Raw genomic sequence first — 26,816 nt, forward strand, 5'->3', positions numbered from 1 at the left:
CACTGTTTCACTTGTAGCCGACATGTTGCCTGGAGCAATTTTCCGATCACCTTTCTTTGGATTCTAGTCTTGAAAAATACAAAGCATATTATTTAGTCCATATCTAAATATTATAATCATTATCCCTGAGTTAAGATTTCAATTAATATGTGGACACAATCACAGAGCCAGTTCTGAAGAAGAATCCTTTTTGACTCAAAAAGTTAACTCTATTTCTCTCTCTACAGATGCTGCCAGACCTGCTGAGTTTTTCTAGCACTTTGTTTTTATTTCAGAATTCCAGCATGCACCGTATTTTGCTTTTAATCACATTACCTAAACCTGATATTACACTTCCATTGCACTTGCTAATAGAAACTTATTTTGAGCTATCATAAATCCTTGGCCCTGATAATATATTAATTAGATTGAAATATGCCCAATGACATATTGAATAAAGCCTCAGAATATCCACTTGTATCTCCGTTTATATGTTCCGTCAATCACAAACCTGTCACACTTCATTCGAGTGGCAAACCAACCTTAAAAAATAAAAAAGCAGGCCAGTCATTGACCTGGAACTAAAAAGCATGTTCAGTTGTCCTCTGACCTTAGCAGTTTACAAGAAGTTAAGAGTTATTTGGATTTGTCCATTTATATCACTTCAACACAAGGACTTGAGCAGTGCCCTTAAAAGAACAAGCCCATGTTAACAGCTGAACATTACAACTGTGCTGTATACCCTAGATTACTTGTGAGCTGCACTGTGAGAGTTCTGCTAGCATAGTTATACTGATATTGATGTGACTTTGCCCTCTGAGTTCAGATGCAATTCCAAGTGTTCAAAATCAAACCTTACACTCGAAAATATTGAAGATTGTTGCTTTATCTTTTCTCAACTTGTTTTGTCATCACATTGCAAAACAGCACATGCTGCCCATCCATAAAATAAAGATAATAACCTCTATTTTCAATAACATGTGATGATGCACATTCCATCTGAGTGACAGCTGTGTGTGTGTGTGTGTGTGTGTGTGTGTGTGTGTGCAGTGAATAATATGGTCACAGATTGAATGTCAGCTCTGCTGTGTTTCCAGGTCACCCGTCCTGTTTGAAATTCTCTCCAGAACTAACAGCTCGTGTGAAAGCCTTACGATGGCAGTGTATTGAATGCAAGACGTGCAGCACCTGTCGGGACCAGGGGAAAAATGCTGTAAGTAGTCCATCAATCTATATGATAGAAAATCCTTCAAGTTCACCCAAAAAAGTGGAGAAACTAGTTAGAGTTGGTTCAATTCCCTGGGACTCCCTTGTATTGCTAGTTATCAGATTTTTTGCATTGAGAGGAGCCTATCATTAATCTCTTGTAATACACATTGAAGAAAGAATAAACACCTTTTTATTGAGCACCTTAACCTGTTGTGCACAGATATTCTGAAGCGCTTTAAATACAATGAATTAATATGTAGTGTAATGGTTGTGTTTAGACAAGCAAAATTCAGCTGCCATTTTGTCAGCAAAATCCAACAAATACCATGGGATGAATGGCCAATTAATCTGTTTGTGTCGGATGTTGGGCAGAACATCACAAGAACTTCTGTTTTCGTTCAGATAATTGCATGAGCTCTGCATTATCCACCTGAACATGTAGGGAGGTTGTCAGTTTAATACCCAAAAGACAACATCACTTACAGTGCAGCTGTCCTTCTGTGCTGCACTGAAATATAAATCTTGACTTACGCACTCGGTACTCACTACCTTACCTTGCTGCACAACTTGTGAATAGTACCAACCACGTTCAGATTTTATGTCATCACCATCTTTGTTGCTCTGAGACTTGTTTCACTCATCCTCTGCTGTGTTCAGATTTACTGTTTTATAACAGTTGGCAAGGTTTTTTTTTAGCTCATTGAATTCAAAGAAAAATAATCAATCAACTTGAAAAAAATTGAGTCGTGTTTGGTTTTGAGTTGAATTTGGTCAGTGGGAAATGTACTTTGCTTATGAGAGACTTTCAGGGTCAAGTGAACACAGTTGCAAATGTTTGCCCTTCAAACTTGAATTGATCAAACAGATCATTTTGAGTTTGACAATTGGGTGGGATGTTGGTTGGCACTGGTGTCAATGTCTTATCAATTGCATTGTTATTCGTTTATGTCAATTACATTGTTAAGGGAAACAGGTGTGGGTATTTGAACATGTAAATAGGGGATAGCTGAGAAAACTGGATATGGGTGAGGAGTGTTGAAACTGGACAAAGTCAATAAACTCTCTCAGCAAGGAAAGGCTCTGTCTTAGTTTTAACTTCACCAACGGGCTTGAATTCAGTTGAATGGTGCTGATAGCAGTGATGTAGTTTGATTTTAGAATTTAAAGCAAGAAGCTTAAAGCACGAAACAGATTGTTTGTTTGATTATTATCGGTATTGAATTTTATTGGTACCAATGCTCTAAGTAAATCTGCTAACAACATTGTTCATATCTGGCATCAGCTCATTCATTTGTTTCTTGCTCGGGGGCAGTTTGTGAGTAATCAGAACAATTCACACACTAACTTAAAGCCGTTAAGTCCAATAAGCTAGTCCGTTCTTCGTGGCTCAAACCCACTTATCTACCTACCTTCTCAGTATATTCCCCAGTCCTTTTTCCCTTCTTATTTATTGAATAGTTGCCTTGTACCACACTGTACTTAGCTGTTGATTTTCCTATACTGGTTGACTTGGGAGCAATGTTTGAGAGTTATTGATCACTTTGTCCTGATACTCAGACACTTTTTTTTGGTAAGAGTGCAATTTTGTTACCCAAGTATTTAAGATTTACTGCAATAAGTGTATGCTAACTCAGCTTATTTTATATCAGTTATCACATTTAACGCTTTGTCTTGGGATTTTGAAGGTTGATTTGAGTGGTGCAGTAAGATTTATCCGCCTTGGAAACTAGTTTGAATCCAAGTAATGACCCTTAAGGGATTGGAATGGCAGCTGTCTGAAGGTGCAGAGCACAACAGAGGAAAGAGTGAAATTTTAGCTTTGAAGTCTGGCAAAGTGAGTGAAGCATCAAGGTTTTGAGCTTTTATTCCAGTTCTAGTTATCATTGTTCTCTCGAGCAATAGTTTTACCTGTAGGGACTGAACTGGAAGGAGAAATAAAACAAGATGTTGAATACTTGGTACCCAATAGCACATTACAAGCCAGAAATTCAGTCAGGGGTTTCAGGTGCTGGCATAAAATATTAGAGAGATTAAGTTGTGATCTTTTGTTCTCTACCATCCATTCCTTTTGAATAATATACAAAATGTGCATTTCTATTCTAAAAGGATCACAGTTACAGCCAACACCGAAATGATATTGAATTTGAGGAACAATTGTGATGACATCAGAGCAGAATCATGTTTTTCACTGCATAGTGTTTCAGAACTACACGTTAGACTTTGGAATGTGATCATAAGCAACCGCAGGAATAAAATACTGTGTAGGATTTCTCTTGAATATTTCAAGAACTTTCATTTCCTTAAGTACAATCGTTATTGAAATAAATTTACCATTGTTGTCCCCTCTTCTGAAGTTGTTGAACCTTGTTCAGAATGGGTCCCTGGTCCCTAGTGATGTGCTCCTACAGTTTTGTCACAGTGAGAAGAACTTGGGCAGGTAGGGGTCAATTGCAGGAATTTCGACGATGATGGAGAAACAGGCTCACAGAATCACAGAGTGCAGAAGAGGCCCTTCGGCCCATCGAGTCTGCACCGACGCGTGAGAAACACCTGACCTACCTACCTAATCCCATTTACCAGCACTTGGCCCACAGCCTTGAATGTTATGACGTGCCAAGTGCTCATCCAGGTACTTTTTCTAAAGGATGTGAAGCAACCCGCCTCCACCACCCTCCCAGGCAGCGCATTCCAAACTGTCACCACCCTCTGGGTAAAAAAGTTTTTCCTCACATCCCCCCAAAACCTCCTGCCCCTCACCTTGAACTTATGTCCCCTTGTGACTGACCCATCAACTAAGGAGAACAGCTGCTCCCTATCCACCCTGTGCATGCCCTTCATAATCTTGTACACCTCGATCAGGTTGCCCCTCAGTCTTCTCTGCTCCAACGAAAACAACCCAAGTCTATCCAATCTCTCTTCGTAACTTAAATGTTTCATCCCAGGCAACATCCTGGTGAATCTCCTCTGCACCCCCTCCAGTGCAATCACATCCTTCCTATGAGAACTGTACACGGTACTCCAGCTGTGGCCTCACTAAGGTTCTATACAACTCCAACATACCTCCCTGCTTTTGTAATCTATGCCTCAATTGATAAAGACAAGTGCCCCATAAGCCTTTTCAGCATCCCACTAACATGCCCCTCCGCCTTCAGAGATCTATGACACGCATGCCAAGGTCCCTTTGTTCCTCAGAACTTCCTAGTGTCATGCCGTCCATTGAATACTTCCTTGTCAAATTACTCCTTCCAAAGTGTATCACCTCACACTTTTCAGGGTTAAATTCCATCTGCCACTTATCTGCCCATTTGACTATCCCGTCTATATCTTCCTGTAGCCCAAGACACTCAACCTCACTATTAACCACCCGGCCAATCTTTGTGTCATCCGCAAACTTACTAATCCTACACCTAATATAGTCATCTATGTCGTTTATATAAATGACGAATAATAGGGGACCGAGCACAGATCCCTGTGGTATGCCACTGGACACTGGCTTCCAGTCACTAAAAGCATCCTTCTGGCATCACCCTCTGTCTCCTACCACTAAGCCAATTTTGAATCCACCTTATCAAATTACCCTGTATCCCATGTGCATTTGCCTTCTTTATAAGTCTCCCATGTGGGACCTTGTCAAAGGCTTTGCTGAAATCCATATAAACTACATCAACTGCAATACCCTCATCTACACACCTGGTCACCTCCTCAAAAAATTCAATCAAATTTGTTAAGCATGACCTCCCTCTGACAAAGCCATGCTGACTATCCCTGATCAAACCTTGCCTCTCCAAGTGGAGATAGATTCTCTCCTTCAGGATTTTCTCCAATACTTTCCCTACTAATGACGTGAGATACACTGGTCTGTAGTTCCCTGGCTTATCTCCGCAACCCTTCTTAAATAGCGGAAGCACATTAGCTGTTCCCCAGTCCTCTGGCACCTCCCCTGTGGCCAGAGAGGAATTAAAAATTTGGGTCAGAGCCCCTGAGATCTCCTCCCTTGCCTCCCTCAGCAGTCTGAGACACAAATCATCTGGACCTGGAGATTTGTCCACTTTTAAGCCTGCCAACACCTCCAATACCTTGTCATTCCCTATATCAATTTGCACAAGAACCTCGCAGTCTCTCTCCCCAAGTGCGATACCTTCACCCTCATTCTCTTGGGTGAAGACGGTTGTGCAGTATTCATTCAACACTCTAGTGATGTCCTCTGGCTCCACCCATAGATTGCCCCCTTGGTCCCTTATGGGCCCTACTCTTTCCCTGGTTATCCTCTTCCCATTGATATACTTATAGAATATCTTGGGATTTTCCCTATTTTTACCAGCCAGAGCTTTCTCATATGCCCTCTTTGCTCTCCTAATTGCTATCTTAAGCTCCATCCTGCACTTTCTGTACTCCATTAATGCCCCCGCTGATTTGCTTCCCTTGTACCTGCTAAAAGCCTCTCTTTTTCTTCTCATCGTAACCTGAATATCTCTGGTCATCCATGATTCTCTGGGCTTGTTACTCCTTCCTATCACCCTGGAGGGAACATGTTGAGCCTGTACCCTCCCCATTTCCTTTTTGAATGCCCCCCCCTCACCCCCCACTGCTCCTCTGTAGATTTCCCCACAAGTAGCTATTCCCTGTCTACCTTGGCCAGATCCTGCCTTATTTTACTAAAATCCACTCTTCCCCCAATCCAAAACATTTATTTGCAACTTGTCTATTTCCTTGTCCATAACAAACTTAAACTGTATCCTGTTGTGGTCGCTATCACTAAAATGCTCCCCCACCACCACCTCTCACCTTCTGAAACCTTCATCCATGCCATTGATCGGAATAGATGGCTGGAGGTGTCGTGCTGTGGAGCTGATTGAAAGAACACCTTAATTTTTCAGGTGTTTAGTGGAAGGTCCATTTTCTCATATGCTTCGGAGAAGGAGTTGACAATGACCTGGAACTCAGTTTCTGTGTGAGTACATACACAAGGATCATCTGCATACTGAAGCACTCTGACTGAGGTTGGCGAGGCTTTGATTTTGGATTTAGGGCGGCGCATGTTGAACAGTTACCCATCTGTTTTGTCGATTATCTCCATGCCTGTAGATAATTTGCCAGAGTTGAGGTGCAGTATTTCAGTGAGGAAAATGGAGAAGAGAGTCGATGCAATGACACAGTCTTCTGATATGACCCTGGTCAAGACCAGTAATTTTTGTAAAGAAGAAATCCGAAACCCCAATTATTTATTGGAAGAATTAATCCAAGGTTTAAAATCAAAGAATTTTTACTTTGCAAGAGTCGAACAAAGCAAACACTAAATATTATCTTGGGTGACCACCTGCTCTCTAAAAGCCAGAATCAATATAGATTAAAAATCAATTAACAGGAAAATTGTGATCAATTATAAACTATAAATTATACATTAGATGGCTGATACAACTGAGACAGATCTTGCGAATTGGCTTGGCAGTCCACTCAGCATATATGTCATCAACCTCAGTCACCAAGTCCTTCAAAACTCTGTCTTCCTCATGAAGAATTTCAGCTCTTCTGCTTGGAATTAGCCTGATCCCCAGCAGCGCATAACCAATTGAGTTCCAAGGTCTTCACCAAAAATGCCGCATATCTTCCGAACCTCCTCAACTCTGTCTACAATAGCTGAATGGCATGGTTCCACCAATGTTATCTTCAAGTAACAGAAACAGCTGCAGCGACTACATATTTTCCTATTCTCAGCTTCTGGATCTAACCTTCGCCTTCTTCAGCCTGCCTGTATTGCACCACTGGGATCATCATCTGAACTCTGGTTCTGTGTCCTTTTATGGTTTCAAGCTGTTTCAATCTCCCCAGAAGTTTTGGTTTCCAATCTGTTTTTGTCTTAGTTTCCTTAGAAACTGGAAGGGTCAGTTTCCTTTCTCAGTTTGTTTGTCTCAAAAAATATAAGCCCTGAAACCATTGATTCCAGCACACTTGTTTCATCCCAGTCTCCACTGTGATAGGGCTTTTGATGGTTCTGTGGTGAGAATCAAAGCTTGCATGTCGTTGTGGAAGATGGTGACAACTTTCTGAAGCCAGCCAAATTTGGGGTCGATACTCAACAGTTGACAGAGATGGTGGCTTTTGTGAGGTTGAATAAGACCATGTATCCAAACTGGCACCAAGTCCCAACTCCCCTGTGCTCACAACCTAAGTTGGCTGCCAGTCTGGCAATGTCTCAGTTTTAAAATTCTCCTCCTTGACTTCAGATCCTTTCATTGCCTCACCTCCCAGTATCTTTGTAACCTCCTTCAGCCCTACAATCCTCTGCGCTCCTTCAATTCTAGCCTCTTACTCATCCACCATTGTCTGCTGTGCCTTTAACTGCCTACGCTCAAAGCTCTGGAACTCTCTCCCTAAATCTCTATTCCTCCCTTTATCCTTTTTAAAACTTACCTTTCTGACAAGGCTTTTGATTTCTTGCACTATTATATCCTTAGGAGCAGAGACCCTCAAATATTTGTGGTCAAATTAGTATCTTTATTGCAACAGTATTTCTTTAGATAAAGGATTTCGAGTTATTTTTTCATCAAAGACTTCAAGAGGATCAAAATTTCTCACTCTGGAAAAAGCTACAGTATCAAATTTGATTGATAACACTGTTATAAAGTGCCTTGGGATATATTGCCACATTAAAGGCACCATATAATTTAAGGCTGTTATTTTTGAGAAGCAACAACTTGTATTACGTAAGGCTTTGGATATAGCAGGATTTTTGAAGGCGAGGTAGAGATGTGTAGAAGTTTTGAAATCAGAGCAATGGCATTCGAGAGTACAGGGCTATGGTCAAAGAGTGAATTAGTATTTGAGTCATTGCTGCACTGATAGTTATTGAACTAATTTATTGTTCCTTTTGGAAAGATCTGTCTTATATACTGTTCACATGGCTGTTTTTAGGTTGTAAAATGGATGTTGGCTAAGGCTGCCTGAAAACTTTGTGGCTTATAAGCTGACAATCCACTACTGAGTTGTGTGTTAAATCTAAAAGAGCCAGCCCTGTAACACAAAACAGGGGTTCCTCTTTACCTGGTTGCTTTTGGGAGCTTATACATGAGCAGTGTCCAGTGAAACTATTTGACGTGGACTGCATATAAGAAGGATCTAAGCCTCACGTGGGACATTGTGATATATTTGAGCCTCTGTGGCAGTGAATATCTATTGTTTTGCAATCTGTTATTTCTTCAATATCACTTGCAAAATCATTAAGATTAATAATGACCTATATCACTGCCTCCTTTGTAGGATAACATGTTGTTCTGTGATTCATGTGATCGAGGGTTTCACATGGAGTGCTGTGACCCACCTCTCACCAGGATGCCGAAAGGTAAGAATTTTTTCTTCAAATACAGTTCATTAAGTCATGGAAGGTAGGCCCCAGCACAAGAATCTTCTGGTGGTAAACCCGCCTTGGCAAGATTTGCCAGCAATTCTCCACAGTTCTTTCTCAAAATAATTTTATGCAAAAACATATTATTCTGAATGTAAATAAATGATTCAGTGTTCGAAAACTGTTGAAGTAATGAGATTGTTGACATTGAAAAGGGCATTGTTTACCAGTGAACGGGGACTATATTTTTCCCCTCTCCTGGCACCCATAGATGTCTTGCAAAATGATTGTAGGTTCCTGTAAAATACAGCACCTAAATAAACCTCAAAAGTATTTTTTAAACAAATTAAACATTGCACTGAACAGCAGCAGAGTGCAGTTCTATACATTGATTACAAGAGCAAACAATTGCATATTTTAGGATATGGATATGATAGCTGAGTAATCCAGAGGCCTGGACTAATCATCTGTCGACATGTGTTCAAATTCAGTAATGGTAACGAGGGAACTCTTGGATTGTTGTAAAAACCTTCTGGTTCACTAATGTTCTCCAGAGAACAAAATTAGCCACTCTACCTGGCCTGGCTGATATGGACTCCAGATGCACAACAATTAGGTTGAGTCTTAACTACCCTCTGAAATGGCCTAGCAAGCCACTCGGTTGTATTCAAGAAGGTGAATCACTCCCACCTTCTCAAGTGTGATTAGGGATGAGAGTAAATGCTGGCTTTGCCAATGACACCCACATCCCCGAATGAATTAAAAAATGCCAGCAAATTGTTCTAATTTTGTTCAGTATTGTGACTTGCTCCTTCTGTGCTATCTGTTGTCTTGTGAGGTTTAATTTGGCTGTTATGCCATGCCTGGAAATATTGCTTCCTATGTGACGTTTAAGAAGGAGAAATTCGATATACCTTTTGAATTTCTCTCAGTTAATTATGGGAGTAATTTTAACCTAACTCATCAGGTGGGAAACCTAAAGGATCGAGTATAGAATATGATAAGGCAGGATGTAAAACCAACATTGCCCCTGATATCTAATTTTCCCAACAGGTGGGTCATGTTAAAATGACTTCTATCGCTCCATTAAAGAGTTCCATCAATAGTGTCGCAATTATAGATACATCATCATTATGGAGCACATTGATTGATTACTGAGATCTGCCACAGGAATAAAATGGGTGTCAGGTTTGGATGAGCTGATCCAAATTAGCTTTTCTGCCATGTCCAGATTTAAATCACCAGGGAGAATATTGAGGACAGCGATAGAAAATAGGAAGCGCAGGAGCAACTGATTTAGTAAGAGGTTGGGTGAGAATATGAAGTAGATGACCAGCATGGGTGGTGGAATAAGAAATCAGTGAGTTCTAAGGAGGAACTAGTCAGCTTCATGTTAACATGTGAGATAGGTAGAAAAGTAAATTGTGAAGAGGACGTAAGGAGGCTGCAAAGTGACATAGGTTAAGTGAGTGGGCAAAGATCTGGCAAATGGAGTATAATGTGAGCAAGTGTGAAATTGTCCATTTTGGCAGGAAGAATAAAAGAGAAGCATATTATCTAAATTATGAAAGACTGCAGGGATCTGGATGTCTTAGTGCATGTATCGTAAAAGGCTAATATGCAGGTACAGCAAGTAATTAAGAAAGCTAATAGAATGTTATCATTGCAAGGAGAATTGAATATTAAAGTAGGGAGGTTATGCTTTAGTTATACAGGGCATTAGTGGAACCACATCTGGAGTACTGTGTATAGTATTGGTCACCTTATTTAAGGAAGGATGTAAATGCTTTGGAAGCAGTTCAAGGAAGGTTTACCAGACTAAAACCTGGAATGGGCGGGTTGTCTTATGGGGAAAGGTTGGACAGACTAGGCTTGTATCCGCTGGAGTTTAGAAGACTAAGAAGCGATTTGATTGAAACGTATAAGAACCTGAAGAGTCTTGACAGGTTGGATGTGCAAAGAATATGTCGTCATGTGGGACAATCTAGAACTAGGAGTCACTATTTAAAAATAAGGGGTTGCCCATTTAAACCACTAATGAGGTGAATTTTTTTCTGAGGGTCATGAGTCTTTGGAACTCTCTTCCCGAGAAGGCAGTGGAGGCAGAGTCTTTGAATATTTTTAAGGCAGAGGTAGATTCTTGGCAAGCAAGGGGGTGATAGATTATCGAGGGTAGGTGGGATGCAGATTTGAGGTTACTATCAGATCAGCCATGATCTTATTAAATGGTGGAACAGGCTCGAGGGGCTGAATGGCCTACTCTTGCTCCTAATTGGTATGTTTGTATGATTCAGGGTTATTAGAAATGTTCCAGGGGAAAAACTTTGAATCAAAGTCCTTTTCCTGTCTGTGTTACTCTTATTATAGAGCAGAACCCAGGACGAACATACTCCATCCACTGCCTTAAACATTCATTCCCTCCACCATCAACGCACAGTGGTAGCAGCGTGCATCGTCTACAAGATGCACTGCAGCAATTCACCAAGGCTCCTTTGACGACAACTTCCAAATCCATGGCCACGTCCACCTAGAAGACGAGTGCAGCAGATGCATGGGGACACCACCACCTGGAAGTTCCCCCCTAAGCCACACACCATCCTGACTTGGAAATATATCACTGTTCCTTCGCTGTCACTAGGTCAAAATCCTGGAACCCCCCCTTCCAAATAACACTGTAGGTGTACCTACACCACACACACAGCCGAGTTTCAAGAAGACCGCTCACAACACCTTCTCAAGGACAATCGGGGGTGAACAACAAATGCTGGCTTGCCAGTGAGTCCCACATCCCATGAATAAATTGTAAAACAAAAACATTTCTGATATATTTTACAAAACGTAAGGGAATGATTACAACAGTTTGATTTGGGGCTTCAGGCAATTAGTCAAACCCACTTGCTTATGACAAGTCTTGAACCCATCGATTCAGTAATTACTTGATAATCACTCCATTGTCATTATTCTCTTATTATTTAGCAGCTGCTCTGATGAACCCTCAGAGGTTAGAAAATGTCTGGTGTTGATTATTAATTAGACTGAACGTTATCAGTGACTGAAAATGGACAAATAAAGACATGAAAGATTATTGATAGACTGTAGTTACTCAGATCCATGCCTACAAAAGACTAATTCTACTTGCCATCCTGAATCAGATGGTCAGTCAGAAGCTAAAAGGAAGGTGTCTTGACATCCCTTGGTGCATTACTGCATGCACGTGAGCAGATCCACAGTTTGATCAGATTGATGGGAGCACCAGTGCTTAAGACTTATTCAGAGGTGTGCATAATCTAGAAAAGGACAACTGTTGCTGAAACAAACCCTAGAAAGCCAACATTTGTTCAGGTTAAATCTCCTCTTGTCTGAGTTGTAGCTAAAGTGATATTTGGCTACGCAGGATCTACATTTCACAAGAGGCTAAACTGAGATCCTGAATCACTTTTATATAAAAGACAATTCTTCGTTACCAGATCAGAAGGGAAGGAAAAATGCTTGCAAGCAATTACTCATGACATATTGCTCTGAAATATTACAAGCAGTCTTTTTTGTACTACTATAGATCGTTCTAAAACATGAATTTCTGTGGATAATAGAACATTAAGTTCTCACAGGTCAAATATTCATCAGATTTTTTCTCTCCATCTCAGGCATGTGGGTGTGTCAGATTTGTCGGCCACGAAAAAAGGGAAGAAAACTGTTACACAAGAAAGCAGTACAGATTAAACGGCGCTACGCAACAGCAATAGGGCACTCAAAAAACAGATTAAAGAAGACAGTGTAAGTATTTCGCAAACAGAGTTATTGTTCGGGACTATTTTGCCAACAGATCTCTGATATAGTGATAAGGAGGAATGACATTCAAAGAATGCCAGGCACTTCACAATGGCAGAAATGTACAATTGGAGTCAGAGTCATGAATAAATTAGAATTGATGGTTCCTTAGAACTGAGATTGCCAACTCTGGTTGGACATATTCCTGCAGGTTGACACCTGTAACAAAAATATATCATGTGCCCTCTCTGCATTTGTACCTGTGACACGAAGAGGCAATATTATAAATAGTAGATACTAAGTGTTGAAAATCCTGGATCTTTCCTTAGTCCCCCTCCCATTTATATCATGTGATATCATGCAAAAATATGGCATGAGTTTTCATATATACATTGATGATACCCAGTTCACCACCACCTCTCAGGACACCTGCACTTAGTGTAAACTCTCAGACTGCTTGTCTGACATCTTCTGTTTGTGAGCAGAAATTCTCTCTAACTAAATATTGTGAAGACAGAAGCTATTGTCTTCGGTCTACATCACAAACTACATCCCTCGACTCTGCCTAAATCCCTGCCAGCTGTCTGAGGCTGAACCAGAATTTTTGCAACATTGATTATGTATTTAACCCTGTGAAGAGCTTGCTATCACTTAAATGCACCATCACTAACACCACTTATTTTCATCCCTGTAACATTGCAGCAGCTAATCTGCTGTTTATGGTGGCGTTTAACGTGGAGTTCCCCTGGGATTGGTGTTAGGACACTCAACTTATAATTTGTACACAGGGCAGAATTTCAAAATTTGAGGATGGCACAAAACTTGGAAGTATTGGGAACTGTGAGGAGGATTGTGCTAAACTTCAAAAGAACATAGGTTGGTGGAATGGATGGACAAGTGACAGATGAAATTTAATGCAGAGAAGTGTGAAGTGGTTCATTTTTGTAGGAAGAACATGGAGAGACAATATAAAGTAAATGGTACAATTCTCAAAGGGATGCAGGACCAGAGAGGGACCTGGGTACATTTGCACAAATCATTTAAGGTGGTAGGGCATGCTGAGGGAGGGGATAATAAAGCATAGAAGATCCTGAGCTTTATGAATAGAAACATAGAGTACAAGAGCAAGGAAGTTATGTTAAACTTGTATAAAACACTGGTTCAGCATTAAATGGAGTATTACATCCAGTCCTGGGCGCCACGCTTGAGGAAGGATGTGAAAGCATTCAAGAGGGTGCACAAAAGATTAACGAGAATGATTCCAGGGACGAGGAACTTAAGTTCTTTAGATAGATTAGAAAGGTGGGACTGTTCTTTGTGGAGAAGAGAAGGTTTGAGAGGAGATTAAATAGAGGTGTTCAAAATCATGAGGGGTCTGGACAGAGTAGATGGAAAGAAACTGTTCCTATTGGTAGAAGGATCGAGAACCAGAGGACACAGATTTAAAGTAATTGGCAAAAGAAGTAATGGCAACATGAAAAACATTTTTACGCATTGAGTGGTTAGGATCTGGAATGAACTGCCTGAGTGTGGTGGAGACGAGTTCAATCGAGGCATTCAAGAGGGAATTGGATTATTCACTGGAAGGGAAGGATATGCAAGGCTACAGAGGAAAGATGAATGTGAATTGCTCCTTCAGAGGGCCAGACACGACAGGCTGAATGGCCGCCTCCAGTGATTCTATGAAACCGTCATACTTGCATTTGTTATCTCTGGACTTGACTACTTCAATGCACCCTTGGCTGTCAACCTTGGTGTTCTCCTCAAATTCGAGGCCATTTAAAAGTCTGCTGTCTTTGTCTTAACTCACACCAAAACCCACACTCTTGCTCTTCCAATTCTGGCCTCTTGAGCATTTCCGATTTTAATTGCTTCACTGACAGACGCACCTTCAGCTACGAAGGCCTGAAACTTTAGAACTTAAGATGCTCCTTAAAACTCTTTGACTAAGCTTTTGGTTATTTGGCCTAATATCTCCTTAAGTGGCTCAGTGTCAAATTTTGTTTGTTACTTGTAAAGTACCTTGCAACATTGCATTACATTAAAGCTGCAATATAAATGCAAGTTGTTGATGATCTAGTTCTGCGAACAGCGTTGTATAAAATACACAGGCTGGACCTCGAAGTTCAACGATAAGTAAACAAATCAATTTTAGCCCTGTAGTTTCTTATGTAGATCCTGTTCTAAAATCTGGAAAGGCATGGATTTATTTACATTTTTTGGGGTGGGGGGATGACTTTGAGCTAATTATATTGGTACCTGCTAATTGGAGTTTGCTTCAAGGCCCAACTTGTTTTGCTGAAGTTGAAGCAAATTGAAACAGGAAGTGTGGGCTTTACAAAACATAGTGTTGTATAAAGTGTTGCTGCAATATCTATTTATAATCAGCAATTTCTCCTCAGCAGTGTGGGTAGACCCCGATTCTGCAAGTGCTGAGCATAGGTATACCTAAATCAGCATTTCAGATGCTTCTGTTTTTGTCCTAGTTTTGTTTTTAAACATTTCCATTCTCCGGAATCCTGCAAGATACCAATGCCCTTTCGGGGATCTTCTCAACTTCCCTGTCATAATGGCTCTGTGGTTTGTTATGCTTGTTATACATGTTTCTTGAACCCCCAGCCCTCTTCTCCAACTCAGTTCAGGGTATCTTCAATAAGCTTCGTCTACTATGAATCTGCTCAGCCCCATACATTCTCCTCAACCTCACCCCTGCACTACATCTTAGAATTTTCAGAGGCATTACTCAATCTCCCTCATTCACTGTGGAAGCTGTTATATTCCCAAGCAAATTTGTTTAATCTGGTAAGCAACAAGCTTGATGATAGATGATTTTCCTTCATCATTCAGTGCAAAGCTCACGAATCCCACCCTTGATATGGTTTGAGCGAGTTGGGTTGTGTGTCAGTGGATTTTTACAGGAATTTAACTTATGCGTGCTGTTGGATGTGTGAGAGTCTGAATAAAAAATTCACCACAAATTCCATGGAAAAATGGGAAGAACCAATGTGCAAATCACAGGATATGTTCCAATTGCTTGACCTTCCTGTTTGTTGAGTTGTGTCTCAGCTTTACCAATGGAATATTTGCATTGAATGTGTTAATAAACTGGAACCATTCAGCCATGCACCATTCCCCAAATTGTTGGCTGATACTACTTAAGACCATAAGACGTAGGAGCAGAAGTAGGCCATTCGGTCCATCGAGTCTGCTCTGCCATTCAATGAAATCATGGCTGATCTGATAATCCTCAACTTCACTTTCCTGCCTTTTCCCCATAACCTTTGATTTCCTTTCTGATTAAAAATCTGTCTGTCTCAACCTTGAATATACTTAACGACCCAGCCTCTACAGCCCTCTGCAGCAAAGAATTCCACAGATTGATTACTCTCTGAGAGAAGAAATTCCTCCTCATCTCTGTTTTAAGTGGGCGCCCCCTTACTCTGAGATTATGCCCACAAGGGGAAACAACCTCTCAACATCTACCCTGTCAAGCCTCCTAAGAATCTTATATGTTTCAATAAGGTCGCCTCTCATTCTTCTGAACTCCAATGAGTACAAGCTGAACCGACTCAAACTCTCCTCATAAGAAAACCCCTCCATATCTGGGATCAACCTAGTGAACCTTCTCTGGACTGCCTCAAATGCCAAAATATCTTTCCTTAGATCAGGGGACCAAAACTGTTCACAGTATCCTCGGTGTGGTTTAACTAGTGCCTTGTATATTTTTAGCAAGACTTGCCTATTTTTATACTCCATTCCCTTTGAAATAAAGGCTGACATTCCATTTACCTCACCTATAACTTGCTGAACTTGTATGGTAGCTTTTTGGGATTTATGCACGAGGACCCCCAATCCCCTTCTTAAATATTGATTGTATCTCACTCAATGTGACAGATATCACAACATTGGACTTTTTTTCTCCCCAGAACAACCCGTCCCAAACCATTTGCAGTAGTATTTTCCACTATTCAGGCCAGCTATCCTCATGAACTCTTAGAATGCTCATTTTGTTTGAAGAAAAAAAGAACAAAAAGTAATGTCATGAATGTTTCCCAGCATTTAAAGAAATCAATTTGTCCTTACAAATATGCATCTGCATGATACTGAAAAAGATGAGCAAAGCATTATCCAGCTTCTCAGTTGTACCATGAGAGTCGTCATGGCCAGAATATTGCCGTCGGCATGTGGGGGCGAGCCTGACACGCTGACTTGCAAAATGACGCGCGATGACGTTGGGCGTGCATTCCGACGTCATTGCGCATCGTTTAGATATTTAGTTTGGCGGGCGCGCACCGGAGGTGGCTGCGTCCCACCAAACTGTCAGCGGTCTATGAAAGCCATTAAAAAACCAGTTAAACTTGTTAGCAATGCTGCCTGTCCAGCCTTAAGGTTGGCAGGCAGGCGAAGAGCCCAAGCAGCCTTGGCGTTTATCAGGAAACCTCATCCACAGGTGGGATGAGGTTTCCTGAAGGTTTTATAAAATAATTAATTTAATTTTGCGCAATTCACAAACATGCCCCAACTCATGTGATGCTGTCACATGATGGGCCATTTTAAAATATTTTTTTTCTTCCTTTTTTAAAAAGTTTTGCTATCAACTTAATCTTCCTGAGGCAGCTCCGTGTCTCAGGGAGATTGCTGCGCCCTTGCGCAAAAGATTGCAGGCCCCGACTCTCCCTCCTTCCCCGACCCGTGCAGGTAGCGCTGAGTGCTACCAGCCGTGCATCATGCTGGGCAGGCCTTAATTGGTCCACCCATGTAAAATGACAGTGGACGGCGATCAGCTCCGCACCCGTCCCCGCCAGCTCCCATCCAGCCCACCCAACATAGGTAAGGTGCAGCCCCATATCTATTTGAACACTTCTGCCTATTCATACAGTTATGGTTACTCTTAAAATACTCAGCAAAAATGTGATGCCTGTTATCCAGTAGGTGGTGTAGTGGACCTTTTATTTTTGTGCAAGTATTCGTGAATTACAAATTGATTCCTTGTTTTGTGGCTTAATGGCAGAGTGAACTGCATTTTAGAAGTGTTCGATTCAGACAGTTGAGATGCTCTTTGAGTAACCGAACAAGGATGCTTTTTTCTCTTTCGACAGGTCAAAAGGTTCTCAGCCATTCGACAAAGAAAGACAATGTCCCGGTCGGGGTCGCAAACATAAAATTTCAGCAATCCCCTCATCAAAGTCGGGACGGTTGGACGGACTGAGCACTTTGAACTCGCGAACCACCAAATCTTCCCGCCTGAAAATGAACAAGAAAACCAAAGGGCTCATTGATGGCCTTAGCAAATTCTTCACCCCTTCGCCCGATGGCCGCAAGCCACGGGGTGAACTCCTGGACTTAGCTGAGCAATACAGGCTCAAGAAAAAGGGGCCACGAAAATCAAGCACTTCTGACAGCAGCACATGGCCCACAGGTACTGCACTGACCTCATTAATCCCTGCATGCCCAGTATCACCTGAGGTTTCTTTACCAGCACCGAGGTGCCACTTTAGTAGCATCAAACCATCTCCTTGTGTTAGCCCTCTTGATAACTTCAGTAAGCAGACATTCACTGACCAGTTAACTATGTGCAGAATGCCCAGGTTAAGAAAGGAACCAGTTGACTCTCCTTCCTCCCTTTATTCTCCCAAACTCTCTGATGAAGCAGACACTGAGTTAACTCCTCCTTGTCTTACACCTTGTGAACCTTGCCCTCCTTCCATTGATGAATCCATTCTCCCAAGCAATTGGGACAGTAGCATGAAAAACAGTTGCACTTTGCAAATCTCACCTTACCTACGACTGAGTACATCTGTAGAAACGGCGGCTAAACTGCACTCTCATTATTTCCTGCCGTTTTCTGTGAGAGAAAAAGCAATAAGGGGCAGCCGGTGTAAAATGAGACATGGAAAGACGATCCTTTGGCACGGGAAGGGGAACGTGGAATTAGAAAGGAGTAAAAGTGCCGAGGACAAGGGTAAGAAGTAAATGCCATGCCATTATGCATTGCTAGCACTAGAAATTGGCTTTTTATTGCGCTTTTTTGGGGTGCTTCAGGTAATCGCTGTTGTCTAATGGAAGGGGGGGTGGGGGTTGGGCTTATGCCATGAAAGTAGCTCTGCACGTTCTCATTTCAGCAATTAAAGTAAAAACACACAGCAGGTCCATCAGAATTTGAAAGAGGAAAGGCAGATTTATCTTTTGGTAGAGACCCTTCTTCACAACATTCCTTTGTCAAATGCTGACAGATCTGCTGTTTATTTCCTATATTTCCTATCTTAATTTCAGACTTCATGCCTTCATGTAATCATTGTACCCATTAAATTGGATATATATGAACACCTTGGAAAGGGGGTGGGGTTGCAACACAAATCGTCTGACCACATTACTTGCCCTCATCTAGACTAGAAATAAGCAGTCGCATAAAAACATTCCAAGAGAATTACTGCAGTGCCTCTGCTATTGGGCATCACTTTCATGGCATGAGAGGAACAACCATTTGAACTGGAAAATATTCCCCAAGGTAGAGTTGGCCGATAAAATCTGGTCGCTTGCAGATTGATGAGGCCAGGTCACTTGCAGAGTATTTTCTGTATTGCATAGAATTGCGTCTAGTTGCCTCTGCTTTTTTATTCAAAACATTTCAGCTCATTAGGATTTGTAGGGTTAGAATAAAATTGACCATTCTGGAACTCCTTCATTGTGTGTGTCAGACACAAGTACACTTTTAACTTCAAGCAAGAATCTTAAGAAATAGAAGCAATAGGTCATTTGGCCCCTCAAGCCTGTTCTGCCATTCAGTAAGCTCATAACTGATCCCTCACCTATACATTCCTGCACTACCCCATGAGCCTTGATTCACTTAGTATCCAAAAATCTATCGACCTCTGACTTGAATATGCGCAACAACTGAGTACAGCTCTCTGGAGTAGAGAATTCCAAAGGTTCGCAACCCTTTATGTGAATAAATTATTCCTCATCTTAGTCTGAAATGGCTGACCCCTTATTCTGAGACACAGACTTATTCAAGACTCCCCAGCCAGATGAAACATCCTCCAAGCATCTATTTTGCCAAGCTCCTTAAAATGTTTCGATGAGATTACCTCTCACTCTAGGGAATGTAGGCTTAGTCTACTCAACTTCTCATAGGACAATCCCTTCAAGCTAGGAATGAGGTGGTGAATCCTAGCAGGCCTTAGGTAAGGAGACCAACACTGTACACAATACAGTTGTGATCTCACCAAAACCCTACACACTTTCAGTAAGATTTCTTTGGTCTTATATGCCATTTGATTTGTAATAAAGGATAACATGCTCTTTGTTTTCCTAATTGCTTGCTGCATTTGCAGGTTAACTCTCTCTGATTTGTGTACAAGGCCACCCAGATCCCTCTGAATAACAACATTTCTCAGTCTCTCAAAAATATTTTACTTTCCTATTTTTTTCTACCACAGTGGATGACTTCAAATTTGCCCATGTTATATTCTAGCTGCCACATTCCTGCCTGCTCACTTTAATCTGCCTAAATTCGTTTGCAGCCACTTTGCTTCCTCCTCAAGCTTACTTTCCCACCTAACTTTGTATCATCAGCAAACTTTAATAAACTAATCTCCATCCCCTCAACTAAGTTATGGATGTCGATAGTAACTAGTTGACGCCCATCCCTGATCTTGGTGGTACTCCACTAAAGGAGCCTGCCAACATAAGAATGACTCATTTATTCCTGTTGTTTGTTTTTTGTCCATTAACTAATTCCTAATCCATGATAATATATTACTCCCAATCCCATGAGCCCTAATACTGTTCAGTAACCTCTGTGCGACAACTTGTCAAGTGCTTTTTGGAAAATCCCGATTTAAGACCTTCGTTTCAGATGTAACTAAATGACACTCAAACTCGATATAACATTATCTTATTATGATTACTCTTTAGGATCAAGTAACCCTGTCCCATTGCACAGTGCTGGATCCAAAATAGCTTGTTCCCTCATTGACTCCCTGAGACACTGGTTTAGAAAACAATCTTAATTGCATTCCGTGAACTCGTCCTCCACACTATTAATGCAAAATTTGTTTGCCGAGATGATTAAAGTCTTCCATAATTATTTATTTGCCCTTGTTAAATGCAGTTCTAATTTCCTGATCCATACTCTGCCTGACACTGCAACTACTGTTAAGGGGCCTATAAACTACTCCCAACATTTCTGACTTATTTCCTCATCACACCTAAACTGATTCTACTTCTTGATTTTCTGAGCTAAGATTTTTTCTCTCTACTATCTTTATCCCATCCTTTATTATCAGGGAAGCTTCTCCTCCTTTTCCAATTTGCCTATCTTTTAAAAGAAAACGAATGCCCTGGGATATTTAATTCCCAACCCTGTCACTTTTCAATGGCTCATAGAGCAAATCCATTTATGCCTATGTGTGCTATTCATCTATTTACTTCTGAAAGCTTCGCACATAGACATATAGTGCCTTTAGCTTGAAATATTTTCTATTTTTTCCCCCCAATGTCACCTTAGTCACGAATACCCCATTACCTTTCTTAAGCTTTCTGTCTCTTGTTGACCCATTCTGCACATTTTTTACTGAAATTACTACTTTGCTCTTTTATTGCTTTTGAATTTACTCCCACCCCCGTTCACTGGTTTAAAGCCCTAGCTCTTGGATTTGTCCGGATACAGTACTAATCCTAGCCTGCCTTAAGTGAGTCTGTCCCAATGGAACAGCACCTCTTTCCTCAGTACTGGTGCTAATGCTCCATGAATCAAAATCCCTGCCTCCCACACCACTCTTTTTCAGCCTTGCATTTAATTTGCTAATCTGTTTGACTATATGCCAATTTGCATGTGGCTCAGGTAAGAATCCAGAGATTATTACCTAGGAGTTTCTGCATTTTTATTTCGACCCTAGCACTTCAAACCCCTTCAGCAGATCCTCCTTCCGAGATAGAGGTTGGTTCCTATATGGACCATGATAACTAGATCCTTCGCCTCCAACTCCAAGTTCTTCTCCAACTGTGAAGAGTTACCCTTAATCTTGGCACCAAGCAAACAACGCAACCTTTCCCGGCAATGACTGGAGAGTACAGGATCTGTCTATTTGACTATACTGTCCCCTATGACTGCTACATTCTTTTTTTTCTCCTCCTGCGTGAAAGCCCTCTTATACCATAGTATGACAGCCCCTTGATCAACGTGTCCAGGTAACACTCCCCTTCCCTGATGCCCCACAATATCTGTACCTCCAACACTACTTCAACAGCTTCATGTTCACGTTTCTAGAGATGTAAGTGCTACAGGTGTGGTTGTCCGGGATGGCAATGCTCTCCACAACTTCCACATGTTGCAGTTGTGGTACACCACCTACTCTGCCTCCCTGTTAACTTTGTTTTATTTGTTCAGTTAGTTACTGTTTGTGTTTAATCAACTTAGTTTATATTTTAGTTCTTAGCTTCTAATCTAATTACTTGATCTAGTTTAAGTTATAGGTAGCTTAACTTAAATATTTACCTGGAAACATGCCCCCACCCTCTCTCCTCTAAGGTTATCACTTTGTAATTTTTTTCCACTGATGCCATTCTCCACTTCCAGCTTCGCTACTAGAAATCTGTTGAGATCACCCTGGGTTGCTCCACGCTCTCCTGACTCTGCCTTGCTTCCATTTAAATCCTTGGGACTGCTCCCATAGTGCTCGTCACTGTCCTGACTCTGCTGCTGCTGCTCTCCCGTCCATCAGTCTAACTTCTTCGTTACGAATCACTGCTTTCCCTTAATTTGGAAATGGCAGCTTTTTGTTACAAATTATTTTTGTAAACTATAATTACTGTCCGCCGCATCCCCCCTTTCCATGACCCCTTACCATACATAATACCCCTGACATTCAGTTGATCTTCAGTTAATCCTTTGCCCTGTAATATGAATTGGTTCCTTGAGTTTTTAAATTACTCCCCCCCGCCCCCCCCACCTCCACACACACACACACACAAGCTGGTGGTGGGGTGGGGACATTTAAGTTTCCTTTTTAAAAATTAAGCACTCGCCTACTTGTTGAGCAGCATGCTGGCGCACCAGTGTGCGATGCTGCAAGGCTGGCTTGCTGAAATGAGTATTATGGTTTGGTATTTTGTTTTGTTTCAGTACAGAAATGATTACCAAGTAACTTTCATTTCAAAGGGAAAGTACTGAACTGACCAAAAGGACTACGATTCTCACAACCAAATGAGTGCTTCATTGTAACTTTTGTCCTTGGTTATGTACTCATAAGAGTATTTAATTCAAGCTGCTACTGCCTTCTGCTGTGTCTCTTGTTGCCTTTAATATTTTATGTCCTGCTTGTTTATGTTTTTTTCTAGTTTATATTGATTGTATTGGGCTGTTCTCTTTTTTTCTCTCTAGTGATACAGGCTTCTGTCATTTCAGTGTGTTAATATATTTTGCCATCCCTGCCAGTGGTGAGTTCCTGATCTTAGCTATGCAGTATGGAAGGTGCTCCAAACAGAGATGAGGTGCTTCCCCAGTAAAGGAGAAAGGGAAATGGGAGGGCACATGAACTACCAACTACCTCCAAGAAGAGCATTGACGGAATCTTGAGAATGCTTCGCCTCACCCTGTTGGTTGGAAAATGGTGAAGAGACATCTGAGAAAGGCGAGATTTGCCAGACCATCAGCACTTGAACTCTGAAACTTTTACTTTGGAGTCGAGTGCTCGGTTACATGAGGTACCATGTTTGGTGTATCCTCTGTTGGCTGTAGGGTATCTGATTGTTACTGACTTGCCTGCTGCCCCTAACAGAAAAGGATACATGAAACTCCAGGTGGAGCAGCAAAAATTACAAAATGTTTGAATCCAATGTAATTGGCAACTCAGCAGTTGCTAAATTTATCCCCTGGATGGGTTACATTGTTTTAGATTTGAGGGCACAAATGTCACTCTACTGCTCTATTAATTTATAACAGCTATATTAACACATTGAGGTTGTCAGTTCTCAATCTGCCTCTCTGTAAGCCAAGGATTATTGCAGGAGGGTTTACTAAAAGAAAGTCCTTTCAGTAATATTGTGTTTTTCTAAATCTGCAGACAATCAGGACTCATGGGGCTGCAAACTTGAAGATGAAGACGACCAATCGCTGAGCAAAGACATTGTGACAGAGAAAGACTTGGACCTATTTCAACATGTTCAGGAACTTGCACTGGAGGTGAGATGCAGCACAGCATTATGTTGGTGAATATTGGCTAATAAACTGCTCACATTATAGTTATTGACTTCAGGACCAGAAATTTATTTTCATTTCTTACAGATAAGGTGGATATTTTAAGTCTTGCAGGAAATGAAGATGTGCTGAGCTGATTAGAGTAAAATTACTTGCATACAGAATTTTTTTTTCTTTGCTGCTTTGGAAAGTAAAATCATGTGAGGTATTTGCAAAATCAGAAGAAATAAGTTAGCATCAGATGTATCAAAGATATTATCAATAATAGAATGGTTAAATATGAGGGTCTTAACTCCAAGCCTCCCAATGAGACCCACAGTTGGACCTGGGAGGAATTGTGGGTACAAGCTGCGTGCAGCACAAGAGGCCATTTTGGCATGTCAATGGCTATGATGTGGCTGAAGAAAATAGAATTTCCAAACTACAATCGGTAGGGATTTTGAGTTTAACAATGCAATTGGTCCAAGTCAGCAACATGCTCTTGGTAACTGAAATGTACTTTGTAGTGGAGAACAAGAAATATCTAAAGTAATTTCATGTGAAATGTAGAATTGTATATTGTGAATGTGAGAATATGCTGCATGGATGTGATAGTTTGTTTAGTGATAATTGCGTCAGCCTCTGCAGCCCAGTTGCGAGTATATACACTGCTTCCATTTAGGTTCTAAAATCTGGTCCACAGAAAATGCATTATCCAGTGAGCACATTGTTTTGAAAATTTTTTTTAAACTTAAGGTCTATTAACACAAATTCACAGAGGAATTTTTTTAAAAAGACAACATTTGAGTTTACTTGCTACCTTAAAAGAGACTGTAGCGGTGAGTGAAAGGTATATCTATATTGGTGATACTGACCTGATTGTGGTCAAAATTTGAGGGTAGGTGTTGAGACTAAACTGAGATCTCATTCACACGCAAGTATAGAAGATGGTTCGTGAATAGCAAGGAGCAGATCATGCAGAACACATGTCGGAAACCACAGACCCTTATTTGACAGTTCCCATGGTGTCGCAAACTGAGTGAACGGTGCAGAAGTGAAAAATTTGATCAACAAATTTGGGAAAACCAGGTCTAGGAACCCTCCTGCAGCAAATTTCACTGTTAGCTATTCAAATCCTTTCATGAATTACTGATTCATCCTCTGCTGTTCAATCACCAAACAAACCAAATTATGTAAAAGTGTTAAAGTCAAGGAGAGGAACCAGTCCCTTTTCTGAGAGAGCTGTGGAGTACAGTTGACTGCCTAACTCGGTTTGCAACTCTGGGCTATCAACTGTTCGTGCCAAATGCTAAGACATATGTGCTAAATCAAAAACAAATCAGCTGGGTTGGCAAAGGCAGAATATGCCCTGACGTTCAATTTTGTCTATGCTCTGCAGCCTGTGTCCTGCTTTGCCTTTAATTCTTTTTTGATCAACCATGATCTGTTTGAATAGCGGAGCAGGCTCAGTGGACCGAATGGCCTACTCCTGCTCCTATTGTTCCTTATCCCATCTTCTGCCCACTGTGGAAGACAGTCAACAGACTGCCCTGGTACTTCAGAATAAATCAAATGGTTTGTGCCTCTCAGCAAACTGACGTTCTGTGGTACACCTGGAACACGGGCCAGACCTTGGGAAGATTTGAACACGAGGGTAAGAATTTTAAATTTGAGCCATTAGTGAGCCGGGAGCCAGTGTATATAATTCAGCCAGTAAAAGTCTATCACCCGTGTATTCCAACTGAAGTCAACATGACATAAGTTAACCATTTTTTAAAACAATTGGATGATGTACACTGTCAGCAGTCTAAAAGTTGAGTTGTGCTATGAGCTCTGATAATGGTTATGACCAGGTGAGGAAGGATCAAATGGCTCTACTCTTTGCCCTTTCCTCACTTGGGTGCAACAGGTTTTTTCGGTTGAGAAGGATATGCTTGCTGATTCAGTGAGTACTTAACTGTTTATTGTTATGGCACAACGGATGGTCATTGCTCAAATCCCAGAGGGAAACTTGAAACAGCTGCCACAACTGTTGTTGCAATTTGTATTTTTATCTCGAGATGCGTGCTTTGAATTCAATAGTAATAAGTCCACCAAGTCTTAGAGGTTTTATATAAAACTAAATCAAACATTGATACATAAAAGAAATGATTTTAAGCACATGCATAGGTCTACAAATTACTACCATGATAACTCCTAGCTCCCCTAATTAACCTAATTCCTAGTTACACCTCCGTTAAGGCAACAGTAAGAACAAAATTGCTTTTAACAGACCCAGGCAAAGCACACAATACCCTGGACAGGGACATTAACAGTGAATTATCTTAGCTTTGGTTCCTATAGGCAGCAGCTTGGTACATAGAGGTTAGAGGCTTTTCACACTCAGCTCAGAATGCTTTCCTCCTTACACATAACATCATCTCCTTTGTTACATGTTTCTTTCTTTTTAATGTAAATCCCATTGTCCCAATATGTCTTTGCAACTTTACTTTTTCCATAATATAAATCTTTCATAGTACTCATATTAATCAGTAATCTTTGAGAAAAATAAACACACTTAGCCTCAGTTGGCTAGGTGTAACACCTTACCATCTCTTAGAAATTCACAACACTGATTTATCTAAAATGTAAACGTTCTTCACACCTCACATTCTAAAACTTCAGCCATGTTTATGTATTTAGCATTTCAAACCTGGTTTCCCTTCTGATACATCAAAACACCCAGACCAGCTGTCTGTAATTCAATTAAAACCCACACACACACCTACATAGAGAGAAACTAATCCAAACCCCACTATTAACTTATCTTTACAATAAATTATAGTAATTTTCATAATATTATTGTATTTTCATGACATTACACATTATGATCACACAAGAACCCAGAGGGCAGGTTTTGTTGAGTTTAACAATGATACCTAAGCCAATCTAAGTAAAATAATAAACTATGCAATTACTTTCGCTCATACAATGTGCATGCACTCAAGTTAATATGCACATGCACACACGTATGCATACATACGCGCACATACACACACACACACACACATTACAGAGTAGTGAAGGATAGGTTGGCCAAGTTAGAGTCCATTAAAAAAAAAAGTAAAATAGTATATAGTCTGTCGTTTGGTGACTTGACTGGCTTCAGGCTGAATCCAATAGTCTCGATGCTTCCAATTTAAAGATGTGAATGTCTGAGTTGGTTGTTCTTTGGGAGATGGTAGTGCTGATTTGAATTATTTTAAGAAATATCTGTCTACAGCAGGGTATCCCATGATCACAGTCAGCAAACAGGGCTCAAAGCTTACTAGGTGGGCTGGAGAAAAAAAGGAGGCAGGA

General features: G+C 40.9%; 1 protein-coding gene across 2 annotated transcripts in view; it reads left to right on the forward strand.

Moving 5' to 3' along the window:
* LOC144694909 (histone acetyltransferase KAT6A-like) overlaps nucleotides 1-26,816 on the forward strand; it is a 160,380-nt gene that overhangs the window by 82,815 nt on the left and 50,749 nt on the right. Inside the window, exons 4-8 of one of the 2 annotated variants that reach the window (XM_078565660.1) lie at nucleotides 1,077-1,192; nucleotides 8,446-8,527; nucleotides 12,175-12,304; nucleotides 17,398-18,260; nucleotides 23,365-23,483. In XM_078565660.1, the coding sequence (XP_078421786.1) occupies nucleotides 1,077-1,192; nucleotides 8,446-8,527; nucleotides 12,175-12,304; nucleotides 17,398-18,260; nucleotides 23,365-23,483 (1,310 nt within the window). The remainder of the gene's footprint in view (nucleotides 1-1,076; nucleotides 1,193-8,445; nucleotides 8,528-12,174; nucleotides 12,305-17,397; nucleotides 18,261-23,364; nucleotides 23,484-26,816) is intronic. The other variant, XM_078565661.1, reaches the window with a different exon arrangement.

This window comes from Cetorhinus maximus, chromosome 20 (genome assembly GCF_964194155.1).
Source record: "Cetorhinus maximus chromosome 20, sCetMax3.hap1.1, whole genome shotgun sequence".
In the NCBI taxonomy this organism is placed as follows: domain Eukaryota; kingdom Metazoa; phylum Chordata; class Chondrichthyes; order Lamniformes; family Cetorhinidae; genus Cetorhinus; species Cetorhinus maximus.